Source organism: Pseudophryne corroboree, chromosome 2, assembly GCF_028390025.1.
Source record: "Pseudophryne corroboree isolate aPseCor3 chromosome 2, aPseCor3.hap2, whole genome shotgun sequence".
Lineage (NCBI taxonomy): Eukaryota > Metazoa > Chordata > Amphibia > Anura > Myobatrachidae > Pseudophryne > Pseudophryne corroboree.
Window position 1 is genome coordinate 958,872,560 of NC_086445.1, and position 23,900 is coordinate 958,896,459.

General features: G+C 47.0%; 1 protein-coding gene and 1 long non-coding RNA gene across 15 annotated transcripts in view; one reads left to right on the plus strand and one right to left on the minus strand.

Moving 5' to 3' along the window:
* Positions 1–23,900, minus strand: part of ROBO2 (roundabout guidance receptor 2) — a 1,589,073-nt gene that overhangs the window by 32,787 nt on the left and 1,532,386 nt on the right. For all 14 annotated transcript variants that reach the window (XM_063956330.1, XM_063956325.1, XM_063956332.1 and 11 more), the window contains 2 exons: positions 21,416–21,572; positions 4,406–4,666 (listed from right to left, as the gene is read on the minus strand). In XM_063956330.1, the coding sequence (XP_063812400.1) occupies positions 4,406–4,666; positions 21,416–21,572 (418 nt within the window). The remainder of the gene's footprint in view (positions 1–4,405; positions 4,667–21,415; positions 21,573–23,900) is intronic.
* Positions 7,595–23,900, plus strand: part of LOC135050143 (uncharacterized) — a 98,982-nt gene continuing 82,676 nt past the window's right edge. The window contains exon 1 of the long non-coding RNA XR_010241555.1: positions 7,595–7,666. This is a non-coding gene — a long non-coding RNA (uncharacterized LOC135050143). The remainder of the gene's footprint in view (positions 7,667–23,900) is intronic.

Here is a 23,900-nt window from a genome sequence, read left to right on the forward strand (position 1 = left end):
TAAAGTGGGCGGAGATTAAGTACCAGCCAATCAGCTCCTAGCACATGTTACAGGCTGGGTTTAAATAATGACAGTTAGGAACTGGTTGTTTGGTACTTTGGGGTCTATTCATGAAGCAATTAAAACTGTGGAGAATTGAGTCAGTGGAGAAGTTGCCCATAGCAACCAATCAGCATTGAAGTAACATTTATAATTTGCATACTATATAATTGTACGGAGCAGCTGATTGGTTGCCATGGGCAAGTTCTCCACAGGCTCACTTCTCCACTCTTTTCACTGTTTTATGAATAGACCCTTTATCTCCATTCACTTTATCTCTTTCCTAGGCTTAGTGCATAGACCCCCCCCCCCCCCTTCCATCCTGTAAAATGACAGACAGGGCCTGATTGGTACTTGATCTCTATCCACTTTATCTCTCTCCACGCTTATATGAATACAGTTTAACCAAGCGCACCAGTTTTTTCTTTACTGTTAGGTGATCCATTGTCCTGAAACCTTATCTGTACACCTTTCAGGGAACCAATATGTACCAAAGGCCTCTATTATAGCACAAAACAATTTTGGGCCCCAAATGTGAACGTAAACCTATGCAAAATTGCAGCATAACATTGGTATTTCCAGTTGTATTTATATCACTAGAACAGAGGGACAGCGAGCATCAGGACCCAATTCAAGTGGTTGGGTATGAGTGACCGGCGCTTGGGATCCCGGCGGTCACCATACCGACGCCGGGATCCCGAGGGATTAGAACGCTAGCAAGGCGGGGCAAGTTCAATAAAGCCCCTTGCGGGCTTACTGCGCTCGCCACGCTGCGGGCTCGGTGACGAGCAGGTTTCCACGAGTGGGAACATCCAATGTTAGTCGGCGTGCAGACTGTCGGGATTTTGAGGCGGCGGGATGTAGGCGTCAGTATTGTGACCGGTGCTCTCCTGACCACTGGTCACATAACTACATCCCCATTCAAGTATATCAACCAAAACTAGAATATTCTACCAGTGCTGGTTACTTTGTTTTAATTAGAGACGGGGGGGGGGGGGGGGGGGGGTGTTCTGTATTTCTATTTTATTCCCTATGTCCAAATCATCCCCCTGCAAACTCCTTTTCCTCCACAAGTGTTACCACCTGCTTCACAAACACTATATAAGTACCAGCGGAAAATGAGGGACAAATAGAAGCAAACGCTGAGGGCCAAAGTTACTGCTAGCTTGAATTGTGCACTCTGCATATGACCAGCACCGACTGGTGCTAATAAAAGTTTTGCTTACATTTCTCATTAACACCATTTTCTTCCTACATGTTCTAATACTAATAGACACTTGATTTGTGCTGTACTCATCATGAGTCAGTGAAGGGAGCAAAAGTTATCACCAGGTAAGACATGACTGCTGCACAGGACTCTTTTAGAGACACTATTGAAAAAAATGTATTCAGCACAAAAATATTTTGATGATAGTGTCTCTTTAATTATCCCAGTCAGATGATCCATAATATAGCTACATTCTGAGCCAACACTCCTTTCCTCCCATCTATATCGCAGACAAGTGAGGAGGGTATTTTGACCTGACTGCCTGATTTATTGGTTCAATTTTTTGACATATATATATAAATTATCCATTTAATTGCAACAAATTCCCATGATTTGTAAGTCTAATAACAATTTCAGTATATGTATCTCTATATAATAAATCAAATTATACAGTAGTCACCTTCATTGATCTGCCCTTCAAACAAAATTATTTATGATAATAAAAAACCATGCATGTATAAATTTGGTTAATGAAACTATTAAGCTGCAAAAGATGACATGAGATAGGAACACAGTCCCTCATTCCGAGTTGTTCGCTTGCTAGCCGCTTTTCGCAGCATTACACACGCTAAGCCGCCGCCCTCTGGGAGTGTATCTTAGCTTAGCAGAATTGCGAACGAAGCATTCGCAATATTGCGAAAAGATTTTTCTGTGCAGTTTCTGAGTAGCTCGAGACTTACTCTTCCAGTGCGATCAGTTCAGTGCTTGTCGTTCCTGGTTTGATGTCACAAACACACCCAGCGTTCGCCCAGACACTCCCCCGTTTCTTCAGCCACTCCCGCGTTTTTCCCAGAAACGGCAGCGTTTTTTCACACACTCCCATAAAATGGCCAGTTTCCGCCCAGAAACACCCACTTCCTGTCAATCACACAACGATCACCAGAACGAAGAAAAAACCTTGTAATGCCATGAGTAAAATACCAAACTTCTTAGCAAATTTACTTGGCGCAGTCGCAGTGCGAACATTGCGCATGCGCAGTTTGCGGAAAATCGCTGCGATGCGATGAAAAAGAACGAGCGAACAACTCGGAATGAGGGCCACAGTGCAGTTATTTAAGACCGGGCTTCCTAAAGTTTTGTACCAAAATGGACAATAAAACTGTACATGGGTGGTCATTCCGAGTTGTTTGCTCGTTGCCGATTTTCGCTATGCTGCGATTTGTTGCTAACTGCGCATGTGCATGGTACGCAGCGCGCATGCGCTTAGTTATTTAACTAAAAAATTAGCAGTTTTGCTGTTGTCTTTGCGGCGCTTTTCAGTCGCTCTGCTGATCGGTGAGTGATTGACAGGAAAGGGGCGTTTCTGGGAGGTAACTGAGCCTTTTCAGGGAGTGTGCTAAAAAACGCAGGCGTGCCAGGTAAAAATGCAGGAGTGGCTGGAGAAACGGGGAGTGGCTGGCCGAACGCTGGGCGTGTTTGTGACATCAAATCAGGAACTAAACGGACTGAGGTGATCGCAATCTAGGAGTAGGTCTGGAGCTACTCAGAAACTGCAAGGAATTATTTAGTAGCAGTTCTGCTAATATTTCGTTCGCACTTCTGCTAAGGTAATATACACTCCCAGAGGGCGGCGGCCTAGCGTGTGCAATGCTGATAATAGCAGCTAGCGAGCGATCAACTCGGAATGAGGGCCATGATACAGTCCTAAGGTCAACTTCACTGAGATCGACAGTAATTATGTCGACCTCTATTGGTCGACATGCATTAGGTTGACACCTAGAAAAGGTTGACATGTCCATTAGGTCGACGTGGCAAAGGTTGACACATCAGAAGGTCAACAAGAGTTTTTCACAAATTCTTTTAACATTTTCATACTCTACGATCCACGTGGACTACGATTGAGAATAGTAACCTGTGCCGAGTGCAGTGGTAGTGGAGCGAGGCACCTTGCCCGAAGCATGGCGAGGGAAGCAGGATGCACTGGTTGGGGTTTCCGGTCACTTTACGAAGAAAACGACACAACCCCCCCAAAACAAAATCATGTCGACCTTTGTCCATATTGACCTTTTCTATGTCGACCTGACGACCATGTTGACTTTTTTCAGGTGTCGACCTAGTACCTGTCGACCAACAGTGGTCGACCTAACGAGTGTCGACCTAAATAGGGTCAACCCAACAAACTTATTCCAACTGTACGCTGATAGGTTTCCCCGGTACACAGCTAAATCTCTTAACATGTAGAATTTTCAAACAAACCTCATTGGTCTGAACTCTGTACCTGTTGGTGTATACAAGGGATCCGGTCTGAAGATCGACAGTATCTAGGTCGACAATGTTTAGGTCGACCACTGTAGGTCGACAGTCACTAGGTCGACATGGATGGAAGGTCGACAGGGTTTCTAGGTCGACATGTGCTAGGTCGACAGGTCTAAAGGTCGACATGAGTTTTTAAATTTTTTTTTCTTTTTTTTAATTTTTTCATACTTAACGATCCACGTGGACTACGATTGGAACGGCAATCTGTGCCGAGCGAAGCGAAGGCACCATGCAAGGGGACGCAGTGCACTAATTTGGGATCCCGGTCACTCTACGAAGAAAGCGACACAAAAAAAAAAATCCTCATGTCGACCTTTAGACCTGTCGACCTAGCACATGTCGACCTAGAAACCCTGTCGACCTTCCATCCATGTCGACCTAGTGACTGTCGACCTACAGTGGTCGACCTAAACATTGTCGACCTAGATACTGTCGATTTGATGAACCACACCCGTATACAATGCTAGGGAGTATACAGCTCCTGGTCAGTAATATAATGGGAACCCCATGTGGCAGGTATATTTCTGTATATGTCATCTTTTTATTTAGGGAGCCAAATGCAGCTCCCTACACAGGTGCCTCTTATAACCAGTGAGGTGCGGTGAGGTCAGTGGCTGGGGAGGCACTGGCTAGTATCAGAGCCAGATTTCTACACACATATAAGAACCGGATGGTTCATGTGGGCATTATACAAAGGTGCAGCAGTAAATACTTTGCAAAACAGACTGATCATTTTCTTGAGTTTTCGACTATAGAAGGAAATTTCCTTTTTTCTTAAAAAAAAAATATATAAATATTTAAAAGTGCATTAGGTTTCCAAAAAGATTCCATTTGGATACTTACCAGGCTTGTTTTGCAATGTCAAATTGGTATGCCCTCGTCAGCTCGTCCAGGTGAGCCTGGAGCATGGGTTGCATCTCCTCCCTTGGGGATGGGGTCAGTGTTGCTGTAGACTGTTGTCCAAAAGAGATAGCAGGAGAAGACGCCACCCCACGTACTGGTGGTGTGGGCACTCGATCATCATCTTCCTCCAGCTCGTCATCCGAGCCTTGGTGTAAGTATGTCTGCACAGGCAGGGGTGGACACCATCCATCGCTGTCATACCTTCAGACACAACGCAGGGATGTTATAATCTTCATTAATAGGTCATTTATTATTTCATGTCTTTGTCAAACGTTTAGATTGCATGGTACAATTAATGCTCATCTTTTGGTATTTCTATTTTACATTTTCAGTCAATAAAATAAAAAGTAAAAAAAAGAAAAGTCAGAGACAGGTATGGAATCAATGAACCCAAATGCTTGGAACTGCACATCATTTTTTCCAGATAAACGGTTCTCTATAACCATGCCTAGAATATACTAGCAGTGCTCTTTACAGTGACTGAGGAAATGTAAACCAAACAGTAACACTTTTCAGAACTGTTTGGGATAGATTTCCAGGTAAAAAAATCTCATTATCTGTATATTAAGTAAACTTATACCTAATAATAACCTATAACAGTATGACTCAGGGCCGGCTCCAGGCATACTAGCACCCTGAGCGAGAAAATGTAAAAGCGCCCCCCAACCCCTATGCGCGCGCCTTCGGCGCGCGCGCTTCGGGAAAAGTGGGCGTGGCCTCCTGGGAAAGTGGGTGTGGCCTCGTAACTTCATATTATTAAACTATAAATAAATATATTTTTTCACACCCCCTCTATGCACACAATTAGCAGCCTTATGCAGAACAGCCACAGTAGTGTTCCTTACACACAATGTCTCCAGTGTAGTGCCAGCTACACATGACATGCCCCGCAGCAGTGCCAGCAACACATGACATGCCCCGCAGCAGTGCCAGCTACACATGACATGCCCCGCAGCAGTGCCAGCTACACACAATAGACCCCCAGCAGTGCCAGCTACACATGATAGTGTTCACGTTTTAGGGCAGGGTGCTGATCACAAGGAGGGCACATTTTTAAGTAAGGAGGGCAAAATGATGTACATACTGTAATGCTTGGTGCTCCTCCACCCACATGCTGAAGCAGGGACAGTGCGCGCCGAAGGCGCGCAGCAAAAATTTAGGGGCGTTGCTTCGTGGGGAAGGTGCATGACCACAGAATAGTGGCAATTCGCATTACACCACATAGTAGTGCAGCTAATACACTTTGCACCAGGTAGAACCTCCTATACACTTTGCGCCAGGCAGAGCACGTTAGACACTTTGCGCCAGGCAGAGCACGATAGACACTTTGCGCCAGGCAGCGCACGATAGACACTTTGCACCGGGCAGCGCACGATAGACACATTGCCTAGCCACAGACGCCTAGTAGATACACTACATGATATGCCCCCCAGCAGTGCCAGCTACACGTGACATGCCCGCCAGCAGTGCCAGCTACACGTGACATACCCCCCAGCAGTGCCAGCTACATGTGACATGCCCCCCAGCAGTGCCAGATACATAAATGGCCACACAGTGCAGATATGCCCCCAGTGCCAGATACATAAATGCCCCCACAATGCCAGATACATAAATGACCACACAATGCCAGATGCATCAATGACCCCACAGTGCCAGATACATAAGTGCCAGATACATAAATGCCCCCAGTGCCACAAAACATAAATGCCCCCACAGTGCCAGATAAATAAATGCCCGCCGTGCCACAAAACATAAAAGCCCCCACAGTGCAGATATGCCCCCACAGTGCCAGATACATAAATGCCCCCAGTGCCAGAAACATAAATGCCCCCACAGTGCAGATATGCCCCCACAGTGCCAGAAACATAATGCCCCCACAGTGCCAGAAACATAATGCCCCCACAGTGCAGATATGCCCCCACAGTACCAGAAAAATAATGCCCCCACAGTGCAGATATGCCCCCACAGTGCCAGAAAAATAATGCCCCCACAGTGCCAGAAAAATAATGCCCCCACAGTGCCAGAAAAATAATGCCCCCACAGTGCAGATATGCCCCCACAGTGCCAGAAAAATAATGCCCCCACAGTGCAGATATGCCCCCACAGTGCCAGAAAAATAATGCCCCCACAGTGCAGATATGCCCCCACAGTGCCAGAAAAATAATGCCCCCACAGTGCAGATATGCCCCCACAGTGCCAGAAAAATAATGCCCCCACAGTGCAGATATGCCCCCACAGTGCCAGAAAAATAATGCCCCCACAGTGCAGATATGCCCCCACAGTGCCAGAAAAATAATGCCCCCACAGTGCAGATATGCCCCCACAGTGCCAGAAAAATAATGCCCCCACAGTGCAGATATGCCCCCACAGTGCCAGAAAAATAATGCCCCCACAGTGCCAGAAAAATAATGCCCCCACAGTGCCAGAAAAATAATGCCCCCACAGTGCAGATATGCCCCCACAGTGCCAGAAAAATAATGCCCCCACAGTGCCAGAAAAATAATGCCCCCACAGTGCCAGACAAATAATGCCCCCACAGTGCCAGAAACATAAACGGCCCCACACAGTGCCAGACAGATTTTAACTTACCTGTCACTGACACTGCGGTGCTGCTGGGAGCCGGGAATACTGCTGTGGGCGCGGGCGGGCCGCGGACGGAGGATCGAAACTGTCTGCACGCTATGCACGCTGCGCGGCGCCGGCGTCCAACGTCAGACGCCGGCGCCGCACAGCGCGCTGCATAGCGCGCACACAAGCGGCCGGGAATGGGACAAACAGAGGCTGGCTCCAGGCAGGAATATGGCGGCCGCAGCGTGCGGCGCCCTGTAAGAGTGGCGCCCCGCGCGGCCGCTCTAGTCGAACATGCCTGGAGCCGGCCCTGGTATGACTCATCTTAACTCCTCCTGTTGCCTCCACAAAACTAAGATTATTATGTTGAAAGAGAAGTGCACTATTGCGCAGACTCCAGTCTTCTTATTCTTCAGGGAGGCTTCATGCCCTATCTCAAGATGGCCACTGAGATCTCTACTGAGCATGTGCAGAAGTCTCCTAATTAGCTCCTATGAAAGACCTGATTATTACCTGCTATAAAGCTGTCCCAGCATCCCTACCCTTTTGCAGTATACACCCATCAGATGGTGAGCTGTATGAAACCTCACTCTGCTGAAGCTCCACTTCATGACAATCCTTGTACATGTAACAGTGAGTACGGCTGTACCTGTTATTTATCAATAAACCAACACCACTGGTTACATAACTGGGCTGTTCATAGAGTAATCTGCTTGTGTGTGCCTATATACAGTAACTCTGCAAAAATAAGATTTTACTCACCGGTAAATCTATTTCTCGTAGTCCGTAGTGGATGCTGGGAACTCCGTAAGGACCATGGGGAATAGACGGGCTCCGCAGGAGACTGGGCACTCTAAAAGAAAGATTAGGTACTATCTGGTGTGCACTGGCTCCTCCCTCTATGCCCCTCCTCTAGACCTCAGTTAGGATACTGTGCCCGGAAGAGCTGACACAATAAGGAAGGATTTTGAATCCCGGGTAAGATTCATACCAGCCACACCAATCACACCGTATAACTCGTGATACTATACCCAGTTAACAGTATGAAATATAACTGAGCCTCTCAACAGATGGCTCAACAATAACCCTTTAGTTAGGCAATAACTATATACAAGTATTGCAGACAATCCGCACTTGGGATGGGCGCCCAGCATCCACTACGGACTACGAGAAATAGATTTACCGGTGAGTAAAATCTTATTTTCTCTGACGTCCTAGTGGATGCTGGGAACTCCGTAAGGACCATGGGGATTATACCAAAGCTCCCAAACGGGCGGGAGAGTGCGGATGACTCTGCAGCACCGAATGAGAGAACTCAAGGTCCTCCTCAGCCAGGGTATCAAATTTGTAGAATTTAGCAAACGTGTTTGCCCCTGACCAAGCTGCAGCTCGGCAAAGTTGTAAAGCCGAGACCCCTCGGGCAGCCGCCCAAGATGAGCCCACTTTCCTCGTGGAATGGGCTGTTACTGATTTAGGATGCGGCAATCCAGCCGCAGAATGCTCCAGCTGAATTGTGCTACAAATTCAGCGAGCAATAGTCTGCTTAGAAGCAGGAGCACCTATTTTGTTGGGTGCCTACAGGATAAAAAACGAGTCAGTTTTCCTGACTCCAGCCGTCCTGGAAATATAAATTTTTAAGGCCCTGACTACGTCCAGTAACTTGGAATCTTCCAAGTCCCTAGTAGCCGCAGGCACTACAATAGGTTGGTTCAAGTGAAAAGCTGATACCACCTTAGGGAGAAACTGGGGACGAGTCCTCAATTCTGCCCTATCCATATGGAAAATCAGATAAGGGCTTTTACATGACAAAGCCGCCAATTCTGACACACGCCTGGCCGAAGCCAAGGCCAATAACATGACCACTTTCCACGTGAGATATTTCAAATCCATAGTTTTAAGTGGCTCAAACCAATGTGATTTTAAGAAACTCAACACCACGTTGAGATCCCAAGGTGCCACAGAAGGCACAAAAAAGGGGCTGAATATGTAGTACTCCCTTTACAAATGTCTGAACTCCAGGCAGTGAAGCCAGTTCTTTCTGGAAGAAAAACGACAGAGCCGAAATCTGGACCTTAATGGAACCCAAATTTAGGCCCATAGTCACTCCTGACTGTAGGAAGTGCAGAAAACGACCCAGCTGAAATTCCTCTGTTGGGGCCTTCCTGGCCTCACACCACGCAACATATTTTCGCCAAATACGGTGATAATGGTTTGCGGTTACTTCTTTCCTGGCTTTTATCAGCGTAGGAATGACTTCCTCCGGAATGCCCTTTTGCATTAGGATCCGGAATTCAACCGCCATGCCGTCCAACGCAGCCGCGGTAAGTCTTGGAACAGACAGGGCCCCTGCTGTAGCAGATCCTGTCTGAGCGGTAGAGGCCATGGGTCCTCTGATATTATTTCTTGAAGTTCTGGGTACCAAGCTCTTCTTGGCCCATCCGGAACCACGAGTATCGTTCTTACTCCTCGTTTTCTTATTATTCTCAGTACCTTTGGTATGAGAGGCAGAGGAGGGAATACATAAACCGACTGGTACACCCACGGTGTCACTAGAGCGTCCACAGCTATTGCCTGAGGGTCCCTTGACCTGGCGCAATATCTAGTTTTTTGTTTAGGCGGGACGCCATCATGTCCACCTGTGGCCTTTCCCAACGGTTTACCAACAGTTGGAAGACTTCTGGATGAAGTCCCCACTCTCCCGGGTGTCGGTCGTGTCTGCTGAGGAAGTCTGCTTCCCAGTTGTCCACTCCCGGAATGAACACTGCTGACAGTGCTAAGACGTGATTTTCCGCCCATCGGAGAATCCTTGTGGCTTCCGCCATCGCCATCCTGCTTCTTGTGCCGCCCTGTCGGTTTACATGGGCGACTGCCGTGATGTTGTCTGATTGGATCAGTACCGGCTGGTTTTGAAGCCGAGGCCTTGCCAGACTTAGGGCATTGTAAATGTCCCTCAGTTCCAGAATATTTATGTGTAGGGACGACTCCTGACTTGACCAAAGTCCTTGGAAATTTCTTCCCTGTGTGACTGCCCCCCAGCCTCGAAGGCTGGCATCCGTGGTTACCAGGACCCAGTCCTGTATGCCGAATCTGCGGCCCTCTTGAAGATGAGCACTCTGCAGCCACCACAGTAGAGATACCCTGGTCCTTGGAGACAGGGTTATCAGCCGATGCATCTGAAGATGCGATTCCGACCACTTGTCCAAGAGGTCCCACTGAAAGGTTCTTGCATGGAACCTGCCGAATGGAATTTTGCTTCGTAAGAAGCTACCATTTTTCCCAGGACTCGTGTGCAGTGATGCACCGATACCTGTTTTGGTTTCAGGAGGTCTCTGACTAGAGATGACTTTGGCTTTCTCCTGCGGGAGAAACACTTTTTTCTGTTCTGTGTCCAGAACCATCCCCAGGAACAGCAGGCGTGTGGTAGGAACCAGCTGTGACTTTGGAATGTATAGAATCCATCCGTGCTGTTGTAGCACTTCCCGAGATAGTGCTACTCCGACCAACAACTGCTCAATGGACCTCGCCTTTATAAGGAGATCCTCCAAGTACGGGATAATTAAAAAACTCCCTTTTTTCGAAGGAGTATCATCATTTCTGCCATTACCTTGGTAAAGACCCTCGGTGCCGTGGACAGTCCAAATGGCAGTGTTTGGAATTGGTAATGGCAATCCTGTACCACAAATCTGAGGTACTCCTGGTGAGGATTGTAAATGGGGACATGTAGGTAAGCATCCTTGATGTCCAGGGATACCATGTAATCCCCCTCCTCCAGGCTTGCAATAACCGCCCTGAGCGATTCCATCTTGAACTTGAATTTTTTTATGTATGTGTTCAAGGACTTCAAATTTAAAATGGGTCTCACCGAACCGTCCGGTTTCGGTACCACAAACAGTGTGGAATAGTAACCCCGTCCTTGTTGAAGTAGGGGCACCTTGACTATCACCTGCTGGGAATACAGCTTGTGAATTGCCTCTAGCACAGCCTCCCTGCCTGAGGGAGTTGTCGGCAAGGCAGATTTGAGGAAACGGCGGGGGGGAGACGCCTCGAATTCCAGCCTGTACCCCTGAGATACTACTTGAAGGATCCAGGGATCCACCTGTGAGCGAGCCCACTGATCGCTGAAATTTTTGAGGCGGCCCCCCGCCGTACCTGGCTACGCCTGTGGAGCCCCCGCATCATGCGGTGGACTCAGAGGAAGCGGGGGAAGAATTTTGATTCTGGGAACTGGCTGACTGGTGCAGCTTTTTCCCTCTTCCCTCGTCTCTGTGCAGAAAGGAAGCGCCTTTGACCCGCTTGCTTTTCTGAAGCCGAAAGGACTGTACCTGATAATACAGTGCTTTCTTAGGCTGTGAGGAAACCTGAGGTAAAACATTTTCTTCCCAGCTGTTGCTGTGGATACGAGGTCCCAGAGACCATCCCCAAACAATTCCTCACCCTTATAAGGCTCTATGTGCCTTTTAAAGTCAGCATCACCTGTCCAGTGTCGGGTCTCTAATATCCTCCTGACAGAATGGACATTGCATTAATTCTGGATGCCAGCCGGCAAAATATCCCTCTGTGCATCCCTCATATATAAGACGACGTCTTATGTTCGCAAAATAGTATCCCTGTTTGACAGGGTTACAGACCATGCTGCAGCAGCACTATCTGCAGGTCTCAGTCTAGTACCTGAGTGTGTAAATACAGACTTCAGGATAGCCTCCTGCTTTTTATCAGCAGGTACCTTCAAAGTGGCCGTATCCTAAGACGGCAGTGCCACCTTTTTTGACAAACGTGTGAGCGCCTTATCCACCCTAGGGGATATCTCCCAGCGTAACTTATCCTCTGGCGGGAAAAGGTACGCCATCAGTAACTTTTTAGAAATTATCAGTTTCTTATCGGGGGAACCCACGCTTTTTCACACTTCATTCACTCATTGGATGGGGGAACAAAACACTGCCTGCTTTTTCTCCCCAAACATAAAACCCTTTTTTAGTGGTACTTGGGTTAATGTCAGAAATGTGTAACACATTTTTTATTGCCGGGATCATGTAACGGATGTTCCTAGTGGATTGTGTATATGTCTCAACATCGTCGACACTGGAGTCAGACTCCGTGTCGACATCTGTGTCTGCCATCTGAGGGAGCGGGCGTTTTTGAGCCCCTGATGGCCTTTGAGACGCCTGGGCAGGCGCGGGCTGAGAAGCCGGCTGTCCCATAGCTGTTACGTCATCCAGCCTTTTATGTAAGGAGTTGACACTGTCGGTTAATACCTTCCACCTATCCATCCACTCTGGTGTCGGCCCACAGGGGGCGACATCCCATTTATCGGCATCTGCTCCGCCTCCACATAAGCCTCCTCATCAAACATGTCGACACAGCCGTACCGACACACCGCACACACACAGGGAATGCTCTGACTGAGGACAGGACCCCACACAGCCCTTTGGGGAGACAGAGAGAGAGTATGCCAGCACACACCAGAGCGCTATATAATGTAGGGATAAACACTATCACTGAGTGAATTTTCCCCAATAGCTGCTTGTATAAACAATATTGCGCCTAAATTTAGTGCCCCCCCTCTCTCTTTAACCCTTTGAGCCTGAAAACTACAGGGGAGAGCCTGGGGAGCTGTCTTCCAGCTGCACTGTGAAGAGAAAATGGCGCCAGTGTGCCGAGGGAGATAGCTCCGCCCCTTTTTCGCTGACTTTTCTCCCGCTTTTTTATGGATTCTGGCAGGGGTAATTATCACATATATAGCCTCTGGGGCTATATATTGTGATTATTTTGCCAGCCAAGGTGTTTTTATTGCTGCTCAGGGCGCCCCCCCCCCAGCGCCCTGCACCCTCAGTGACCGAAGTGTGAAGTGTGTATGAGGAGCAATGGCGCACAGCTGCAGTGCTGTGCGCTACCTTGGTGAAGACTGAAGTCTTCTGCCGCCGATTTTCCGGACCATCTTCATGCTTCTGGCTCTGTAAGGGGGACGGCGGCGCGGCTCCGGGAACGAACACCAAGGACGGGTCCTGCGGTCGATCCCTCTGGAGCTAATGGTGTCCAGTAGCCTAAGAAGCCCAAGCTAGCTGCAAGCAGGTAGGTTCGCTTCTTCTCCCCTTAGTCCCTCGTTGCAGTGAGCCTGTTGCCAGCAGGTCTCACTGTAAAATAAAAAACCTAACATATACTTTCTTTCTAGGAGCTCAGGAGAGCCCCTAGTGTGCATCCAGCTCGGCCGGGCACAGAAATCTAACTGACGTCTGGAGGAGGGGCATAGAGGGAGGAGCCAGTGCACACCAGATAGTACCTAATCTTTCTTTTAGAGTGCCCAGTCTCCTGTGGAGCCCGTCTATTCCCCATGGTCCTTACGGAGTTCCCAGCATCCACTAGGACGTCAGAGAAATTCACACCTGCACACAGGGTTGGACTGGCCCAAAGGGGTACAGGGAAAAACCCCAGTAGGCCCCACTGCCTGGAGACTCACCTCCTCTTCTAGGGATCAGGTTCCAGACTGTGCACTTGTATTATACATTATACATATGTTACCTTATACTGCACAGGACTATGGTGTATTTTCTGCTATTATTAATCTGGTACATTATCATGCATGCACTAACAGTATTTAATATACTTTACTATACTATTTACTGTTTAATGATCAGCTAGACCTTTGTAGCAGCTGACCACACACCCAAACACAGGCCCCTATATCTGCATTCCTCGGTGGGCCCTTCATGCTCCAGTCCGACACTGCCTGCACACACGTTATTTCCCAAACATTATATTAGACATACGTGAATTTATCTCAGTTCAGTTTTCGAGAAGATTAACCCCAATGGTCTAGTAGTTCTTTTTTCAGCAAATTGATTCAAATATCTTTTATTTATGATTCAAGTATAAACATTACTATTACAAAGATGCTTTAGGTGTGTACAAGAAAAAAGTAAATTTATTCAGTTTTCTGCTGTTTTTTTTATTAATATTATACAATTTTTATCATTGTACAATACAATTTTGTTTAGAATTCCAAAACTTGTCAGCATGACCTTCACAAAAGGTTTTGCTTATCTATAAACATCATCAATTATTTATGAAATATGCAAATCCATTTTACCGACCAATTAAGAAGCACAAAATATTTTAAATATATAATCCTGTCTGACCCCAAAAACCTGTATAACCTTTTTATTTTGTTGCTGCTGTCGCTAATAAACATGCCACATGCAATAGAATACATTTTGGTTATTTTGGCCCTTTTTTCAGGAACTCAGCAAATCTTGAAAATTCCAGGTGACATCCTTGAGAGGCAAAAAGTTTGACACAGCTCAAAGCTGATATTAAGTATTAAAAATAAAGATCCAATTCGCTGCAGGAATAAAAAGATATCAAACTGTGCTCAGGGATTATAAATAAACTCTGTCTGGCCCCTTCAAAAATAGTTTTAAAAGCAGCTACAGTATAGAAGGTAAAGTACATTAGTAACGCACTCAAATAGAAATTGAAAGTGTAGAAAAATAAGAATTTACTCACCGGTAATTCTATTTCTCGTAGTCCGTGGTGGATGCTGGGAACTCCGTAAGGACCATGGGGAATAGACGGGCTCCGCAGGAGACTGGGCACTTTAAAGAAAAGATTAGGTACTATCTGGTGTGCACTGGCTCCTCCCACTATGCCCCTCCTCCAGACCTCAGTTAGGGAAACTGTGCCCGGAAGAGCTGACATTACAAGGAAAGGATTTTTGGAATCCAGGGTAAGACTCATACCAGCCACACCAATCACACCGTACAACTTGTGATAACCTTACCCAGTTAACAGTATGAACAACAACTGAGCCTTACTCAACGGATGGCTCATAACAATAACCCTTATTTAAGCAATAACTATATACACGTATTGCAGAAAGTCCGCACTTGGGACGGGCGCCCAGCATCCACTACGGACTACGAGAAATAGAATTACCGGTGAGTAAATTCTTATTTTCTCTGACGTCCTAGTGGATGCTGGGAACTCCGTAAGGACCATGGGGATTATACCAAAGCTCCCAAACGGGCGGGAGAGTGCGGATGACTCTGCAGCACCGAATGAGCAAACACAAGGTCCTCCTCAGCCAGGGTATCAAACTTGTAGAACTTTGCAAAGGTGTTTGAACCCGACCAAGTAGCCGCTCGGCAAAGCTGTAAAGCCGAGACCCCTCGGGCAGCCGCCCAAGAAGAGCCCACCTTCCTTGTGGAATGGGCTTTTACTGATTTTGGATGCGGCAATCCAGCCGCAGAATGAGCCAGCTGAATCGTGCTACAGATCCAGCGAGCAATAGTTTGCTTTGAAGCAGGAGCACCCAGCTTGTTGGGTGCATGCAGGATAAACAGCGAGTCAGTCTTCCTGACTCCAGCCGTTCTGGAAACATATATCTTCAAAGCCCTGACTACGTCCAGCAACTTGGAGTCCTCCAAGTCCCGAGTAGCCGCAGGCACCACAATAGGTTGGTTCAAATGAAACGATGATACCACCTTTGGGAGAAATTGGGGACGAGTCCTCAATTCTGCCCTGTCCATATGGAAGATCAGATATGGGCTTTTACATGACAAAGCCGCCAATTCCGACACACGCCTAGCCGATGCTAAGGCCAACAGCATGACCACTTTCCACGTGAGATACTTTAGTTCCACGGTCTTAAGTGGCTCAAACCAGTGGGATTTCAGGAAATCCAACACAACGTTAAGATCTTAGGGTGCCACTGGTGGCACAAAAGGGGGCTGAATATGCAGCACTCCCTTAAAAAACGTCTGAACCTCAGGCAGTGAAGCCAGTTCTTTTTGACAGAAAATGGATAGGGCCGAAATCTGGACCTTTATGGACCCCAATTTTAGGCCCATAGTCACCCCTGACTGTAGGAAGTGCAGGAATCGACCCAGCTGGAATTCCTCTGTAGGGGCCGTCCTGGCCTCATACCAAGCAACATATTTTCGCCATATACGGTGATAATGCTTTGTTGTCACGTCCTTCCTAGCCTTTATCAGCATAGGAATAACTTCATCCGGAATGCCTTTTTCCGCTAGGATCCGGCATTCAACCGCCATGCCGTCAAACGCAGCCGCGGTAAGTCTTGGAACAGACAGGGCCCTTGTTGCAGCAGGTCCTGTCTGAGAGGCAGAGGACATGGGTCTTCTGTGTGCATTCCTTGCAGTTCCGGGTACCAAGTCCTTCTTGGCCAATCCGGAACAATGAGTATTGTTCTTATTCCTCTCTTTCTTACTATTCTCAGTACCTTGGGTATGAGAGGAAGAGGAGGAAACACAAATACCGACTGGTACACCCACGGTGTCACTAGGGCGTCCACAGCTATCGCCTGAGGGTCCCTTGACCTGGCGCAATATCTTTTTAGCTTTTTGTTGAGGCGGGACGCCATCATGTCCACCTGTGGCAGTTCCCATCGCTTTGCAATCTGTGTGAAGACTTTTTGATGAAGTCCCCACTCTCCCGGGTGGAGGTCGTGTCTGCTGAGGAAGTCTGCTTCCCAGTTGTCCACTCCCGGAATGAACACTGCTGACAGTGCTTGCACGTGATTCTCTGCCCACCGAAGAATCTTTGTGGCTTCCGCCATTGCCATCCTGCTTCTTGTGCCGCCCTGGCGGTTTACATGGGCGACCGCCGTGATGTTGTCTGACTGAATCAGCACTGGCCGGTTTCGAAGCAGGGGCTCTGCTTGACTCAGGGCGTTGTAAATGGCCCTTAGTTCCAGTATATTTATGTGTAGAGAAGTCTCCAGACTTGACCACAGCCCTTGGAAGTTTCTTCCCTGAGTGACTGCCCCCCATCCTCGGAGGCTTGCATCCGTGGTCACCAGGACCCAGTCCTGTATGCCGAACCTGCGGCCCTCGAGAAGGTGAGCACTCTGCAGCCACCACAGAAGAGACACCCTGGCCCTTGGGGACAGGGTCATCAGCCGATGCATCTGAAGATGCGATCCGGACCACTTGTCCAACAGATCCCACTGAAAGATCCTTGCATGGAACCTGCCGAAGGGAATGGCTTCGTATGAAGCCACCATCTTTCCCAGGACTCGCGTGCAGTGATGCACCGATACCTGTTTTGGTTTCAGGAGGTCCCTGACCAGAGATGCTAATTCCTGGGCCTTCTCCACCGGGAGAAACACCTTCTTCTGTTCTGTGTCCAGAATCATGCCCAGGAAAAGCAGACGCGTCGTAGGAATCAGCTGCGACTTTGGAACATTCAGAATCCAGCCGTGCTGTTGCAACACTTCCTGAGAGAGTGCTACGCTGATCAACAACTGCTCTCTGAACCTCGCCTTTATGAGGAGATCGTCCAAGTACGGGATAACTATAACTCCCTTCTTCCGAAGGAGTATCATCATTTCGGCCATTACCTTGGTAAATATCCTCGGTGCCGTGGACAGGCCAAACGGCAACGTCTGGAACTGGTAATGACAGTCCTGTACCACAAACCTGAGGTACTCCTGGTGAAGTGGGTAAATGGGGACATGCAAGTAAGCATCCTTGATGTCCAGCGACACCATAAAATCCCCCTCTTCCAGGCTTGCAATAACCGCTCTGAGCGATTCCATTTTGAACTTGAATTTCTTTATATAAGTGTTCAAGGATTTTAAATTCAGAATGGGTCTCACCGAACCGTCCGGTTTCGGTACCACAAACATTGTGGAATAGTAACCCCTTCCCTGTTGAAGGAGGGGGACCCTGATAATCACTTGCTGGAGGTACAGCTTGTGAATTGCCGCAAGTACTACCTCCCTTTCCATGGGGAAAGCTGGCAAGGCTGATTTGATGTAACGGCGGGGGGAGTCGCTTCGAATTCCAGCTTGTATCCCTGAGATACAATTTGTACAGCCCAGAGATCCACCTGTGAGCGAACCCACTGGTTGCTGAAGTTTCAGAGACGCGCCCCCACCGCACCTGGCTCCGCCTGTGGAGCCCCAACGTCATGCGGTGGACTTAGTGGAAGCAGGGGAGGACTTTTGTTCCTGGGAACTGGCTGCATGGTGCAGCTTCTTACCTCTACCCCTGCCTCTGGCAAGAAAGGATGCACCCCTGACCCTCTTGCCTTTCTGAGAACGAAAGGACTGCATTTGATAATACGGTGCTTTCTTAGGCTGTGAGGAATCCTGAGGCAAGAAAGTCGACTTTCCAGCTGTCGCTGTGGACACGAGGTCCGATAGACCGTCCCCAAACAATTCCTCACCCTTATAAGGCAAAACCTCCATGTGTTTTTTAGAATCAGCATCTCCTGTCCATTGCCGAGTCCATAAGACCCTCCTGGCAGAAATGGACATAGCATTAATTCTAGAGCCCAGCAGGCAAATGTCCCTCTGAGCATCCCGCATATATAAGACGACGTCTTTTATATGGCCCAGGGTTAGCAAAACAGTATCCCTGTCGAGGGAATCTATGTCGTCTGACAGAGTATCTGTCCATGCTGCTACAGCACTACACATCCAGGCTGAAGCAATAGCAGGTCTCAGTAGAGTACCAGAGTGTGTATACACAGACTTCAGGATAGCTTCCTGCTTTCTATCCGCAGGGTCCTTTAGGGCGGCCGTATCCTGAGACAGCAGGGCCACCTTTTTAGATAAGCGTGTCAGTGCCTTGTCCACCCTAGGGGATGTTTCCCAACGTAACCTGTCCGTTGGCGGGAAAGGGTACGCCATCAGTAACCTCTTAGAAATCACTTATCAGGGGAACTCCACGCTTCTTCACATAATTCATTTAATTCATCAGATGGGGGAAAAGTCACTGGCTGCTTTTTCTCCCCAAACATATAAACCCTCTTGGTATTAACAGGGTTAATCTCAGAAATGTGTAATACATCTTTCATTGCAATAATCATGTATCGGATGGCCCTGGTCATTTTAGACTGTAAATGTGCCTCATCATCGTTGACACTTGAGTCGGACTCCGTGTCGACATCTGTGTCAACCATCTGAGATAGAGGGTGTTTATGAGCTCCTGACGGTTTCTGAGTCGCCTGGGCAGGCGCGGGCTGAGACCCCGGCTGTCCCATGGCTGCAGCGTCATCAAACCTTTTATGTAAGGAGCTTACATTGTCGTTTACGACCTTCCACATATCCATCCAATCAGGTGTCGGCCCCGACGGGGGCAACACCACACTTGTCTGCCCTTGCTCCGCCTCCACGTAACCCTCCTCATCAAACATGTCGACAGAGCCGTACCGACACAACACACCACAGCGCTATATAACACAGGGATTTTCACTTATAATAAGTGATTACCCAATAGCTGCCTTATATGTTTTATTTGCGCCTAAATTTATGTGCGCCCCCTCTCTTTTTTACCCTTCTTGTACCTGGATACTGCAGGGGAGAGCCTGGGGAGCTGCTTCCAGCGGAGCTGTGAAGAGAAAATGACGCTGGTGTGCTGAGGAAGAAGGCCCCGCCCCCTCAGTGGCGGGCTTCTGTCCCGCTTTCTGTGTAAAAAAATGGCGGGGGTTTTTACATATATACAGTGCCAGACTGTATATATGTATTTTTATTGCCAAAAGGTGCTTCAATTGCTGCCCAGGGCGCCCCCCCCCCCCCCCAGCGCCCTGCACCCTACAGTGACCGGAGTGTGTAAGTGTGCTGGGAGCAATGGCGCACAGCTGCGGTGCTGTGCGCTACCTTAAATGAAGACAGGAGTCTTCTGCCGCCGATTTCGTCGTCTTCAAGCTTCTGTTCTTCTGGCTCTGCGAGGGGGACGGCGGCGCGGCTCCGGGAACGGACGATCGAGGACAGGTGCCTGTGTTCGAACCCTCTGGAGCTAATGGTGTCCAGTAGCCTAAGAAGCACAAGCTAGCTGCAAGCAGGTAGGTTTGCTTCTCTCCCCTTAGTCCCACGTAGCAGTGAGTCTGTTGCCAGCAGAAGCTCACTGAAAATAAAAAACCTAATAAATACTTTCTTTACTAGTAAGCTCAGGAGAGCCCACTAGGAGCACCCAGCTCTAGCCGGGCACAGATTCTAACTGAAGTCTGGAGGAGGGGCATAGAGGGAGGAGCCAGTGCACACCAGATAGTACCTAATCTTTTCTTTAGAGTGCCCATCTCCTGCGGAGCCCGTCTATTCCCCATGGTCCTTACGGAGTTCCCAGCATCCACTAGGACGTCAGAGAAATAACAGTAGAACACAATCATATACTCCATATAAATAATAATGAATAGTGATGTGTGGAACATGGAGATCAGACATTACTACTGTATCTTATGTTTTTGTTTTTTTGCAACTAAAGAACAGTTGAACGTGGTCTGCTCTTATCAATATTTTATATAATATCCCTAATTGATATAAGTTGATCGGCAACTCAGTATTGTTCCTTTTGTGTCCTTATGTCTGAATATAGCACATATTAAAATAATCCAAGGCTTAGTACATAGACCCCTTGTGATATACTGTACATCCATTAATTTGTTAAATGTAGGTCTATATATAATATACATTTGTCATGTATGAGTTGCGATGTGGACTAAATGCGTAACAGAAAAAGCCACTGGGAAAATAGGCTTTGCAGCCCTAATTGGGATGTATTATTGTATGAATTGACTTTGGCAGATAACTTAGACATAACTGTTGTCAGCAGTAATGATGTGATAAAAAGCGTTGCCGGGATTTTATTATTATGCAGTACTAAACCGCCAATTGAAACATTCATTTGTGTAAGCACAGTGACGAAACATCAATTGTTAGATCTACGCTTCTCAGGCAACACAGATGAATGGATCAGATTGAATATACTGGTATCGATAGAATATTAAAAGAATTATTGTAAGGGATAGGATAAGAGAAATTAAATTACAAGGAGCAACAAAAATGGTTGCCAAGTTCATAGTTCATACAGTGCTGTAGGTCAATATTGACCATAATGCCTATTAATTCTATCGAATGGAACCTTTATTGCTCTCTCCCACCAAACTACCAGATCTGCCCAATCAGTCTGTATGTAAATGCAATTCCGAGTAAGCATTGATTTTGTTGCAGCTCCAATACAAAACGGGTGCAAATCTAGTTGATAGTTGAATTATTTTATTTGGGCTACAAATGAGGCACAAAGTCATCTGTTTTAATCTCATCATTAGTGTATGAAGGTAATTCATACAAGGCAAAGACGACGTGGAATTTTACAATGCACTCATTAAACCCGGAAGGCTTTGGCACATCTCTCTGACTGCAAGAGGCAAAGCAAACTAACTGGCAAATGAACATGACAGGAACATGGAAATCACAATTTCTCTGGCACAAGCATCATTAATGACAGAGCTCTTAATCTGTTGCTCTACAATCTTCCTTGTAAGTCAGTGCCATTTAAACTTGAATACATAAAAACTCCCAGTTATATGTGAAGCTGAGAAATGCCCCCAGGGTATACACAAACAGGTCAAGCACAGCCTTACCCCACTTCCTGATGGTCCAACCCATAATGCTCCATTTCTGTGCCTGGAAGAGGCTGGATAGGTGGTGGAGGCAGCGGAACATTTGCCCAGTTGGATCCATTATTTTTCTGAGACTTATTGCTGTTTTTGGTCTTCTTTTTCTTCCCTCCTTTGCCACCTAATGTTAAAAAGCCAAAACAAGCTCAATATATAAAGAATACAGCTACTGTAGACTGAAACTGACTGGAAATGTAATTCATAGGTTTTCTGTATCAGAGCATTAGGTTCAGTCCTTAACAAATCAATAAAGCCTACTCCTTTTATTAATAGGATCGTGTGAGAAATCAAAAACCTTACAACCCCCCAATATAATAGTGATTTAATTACACACCCATGTAAGTATATAGGGGTGATTTACACATAATTTAGACTTTCGGAAGCCTCTTGCCATATTGCTATGGTAACGTTGGAATATCAACAGCACCATCAATGATAGGAATGCCCATAAATGGTTTAAATCAGTGGTTCCCAAACTCAGTCCTCAAGAACCGTTCCCGTTTTCAAGGTCACCTGAATTTTTAAAATGTGACAGTTGGTGATACACCGTGCATCTGCCGGGTGACCTGGAAAATGAGACCTGTTAGAAGTCCTTGAGGACCGAGTTTGAGAACCACTGATGTAAATCATCATTGGGTTTCCAGTAATGTTTTCCTGCCTTCAATAGTTAGTACAGATGGCACCATCGATTGATGGGGTACCCTTCAGTGGACATACCTAGTTCCTAGTGAACATATTAATTTGCATTCTCATGCATATTTTATTAGAGCACAAAATGGCTGTCTGAATGGTCTCAGATGTTGCTAAATCCTACTGCATTCTCCAGAATATAGAATCATCTAGCTATACTTTATAGGTGTTGGGGCACATTTACTAACAAAAACAACAAAGTAGTACAGATGTATTCACATACACCATCAATACGCCAGGCGGAGCTAGACACCCGTCACAAGTGATGTGCACCAAGCAATGTAGCCAGGGCAGTAGAGAGCCTGACCGGGGCCAGTTACTTTTTAGGGGGTATGGCTTAATCATGGGAGTTGCGGCCCTCCACCTTTAAAAAATACAGAAAAAAGTAGTACTTTCAGTGTCTCCCTGGACACACTACAGCCCAACACACAGCAATGTGTGCTGGGCTGAGGAGAAGAGCTGCAGCTGCTGCTGCCAGGTAAGGGGGGAAGAGGGGCAACTTGGTCCCCCACTGGGCCCCTTCCTCAGGCCTGGGCCCAGATAAATAGTACCTGGTCTCTCCCCCTCTTCCCCCCCACCCCCCTCTCGGCACCACTGGATGTACGGTAGCATGGCATTTTCCTCTTCAAATATGTGTATTATTCACACAGCAGATACAGTGAAACATCACTTATTCTGTAACAGAGATGCCAGGCTGTGACTAACTGCACAAGAAAAATTTTTAAATATGTGCAAGGTTGCAGATGAAGCACAACGGAACTTGGCGTGAAAACAAGCCATGGCCACTGCATTATGGCAGATTTAGACTCACTCACACACAGATGTACAGATGTACAGATCTTTGCTCCATGTGATACAAGTCGTGTTATACATAATGCACGAGTGCCATGCCAAGCGGGACTCGTTAGCGCCGAGCATATTTTTTAGCGTATTTGTTCCGTGAAAATGCATCTTAGACGCACAGTGATGTAATAGGATGCACAAGCAGCTTCTGCTGATTAAAATGATATGCGGTATGCCTATATTCTGTGTGTGGCTGCGACTGTATTTGCATACAAAATGCTATGGTACAGTGTTTACCTTGAAAACACTGTAACGTGGCATTTCGGATGCAGATAGAGCCGCTATTACACACAGAATATAGGCATGCCACGTATAATTTTAATCAGCAAAAGCAGCGTGTGCGTCCTATTACATTACTGTGCGTCCAAGATGCATTTTTGCAGAATAAAACAACGCAAAAAAGACGAACTGCGCTACCGAGTCCCGCCGACTTCAAGGGCTGTTTAGCATGACTGCAGCAAGGATGTAAGTGGAAACATTTGCACAAGTGTCGAATATCACATTAATCTGTGCAATTTCGTTAAGCGGTTTTGACACATCCTATTGCTTCATTTATGCAATTAAGACACACATTTGAAGGAAAAATAAGCTTGGCATAGGCCTAGTTGCACGGAACCTGGCACTCTGAGAAGGGCTGTTGGGCGCGGCAGTAGTGTATGATAGCGTATGAGGACACATCTGTATGTAAAGATAAAATAACCACTTTTTGAATAAAAAACAAAAATGGCTGTAATATTTTGCTCTAAAAAATAAAATTTTACTGAAAAAAATTAGCAGATGTCTGGGGCAACTACGAACAGGTGTAAATAAAAAAAGAAAGCTAATAAATTACAAGTAGATCATATAGAATAGGGCAGGGGTTCTCAAACTCGGTCCTCAGGACCCCACACAGTGCATGTTTTGCAGGTAACCCAGC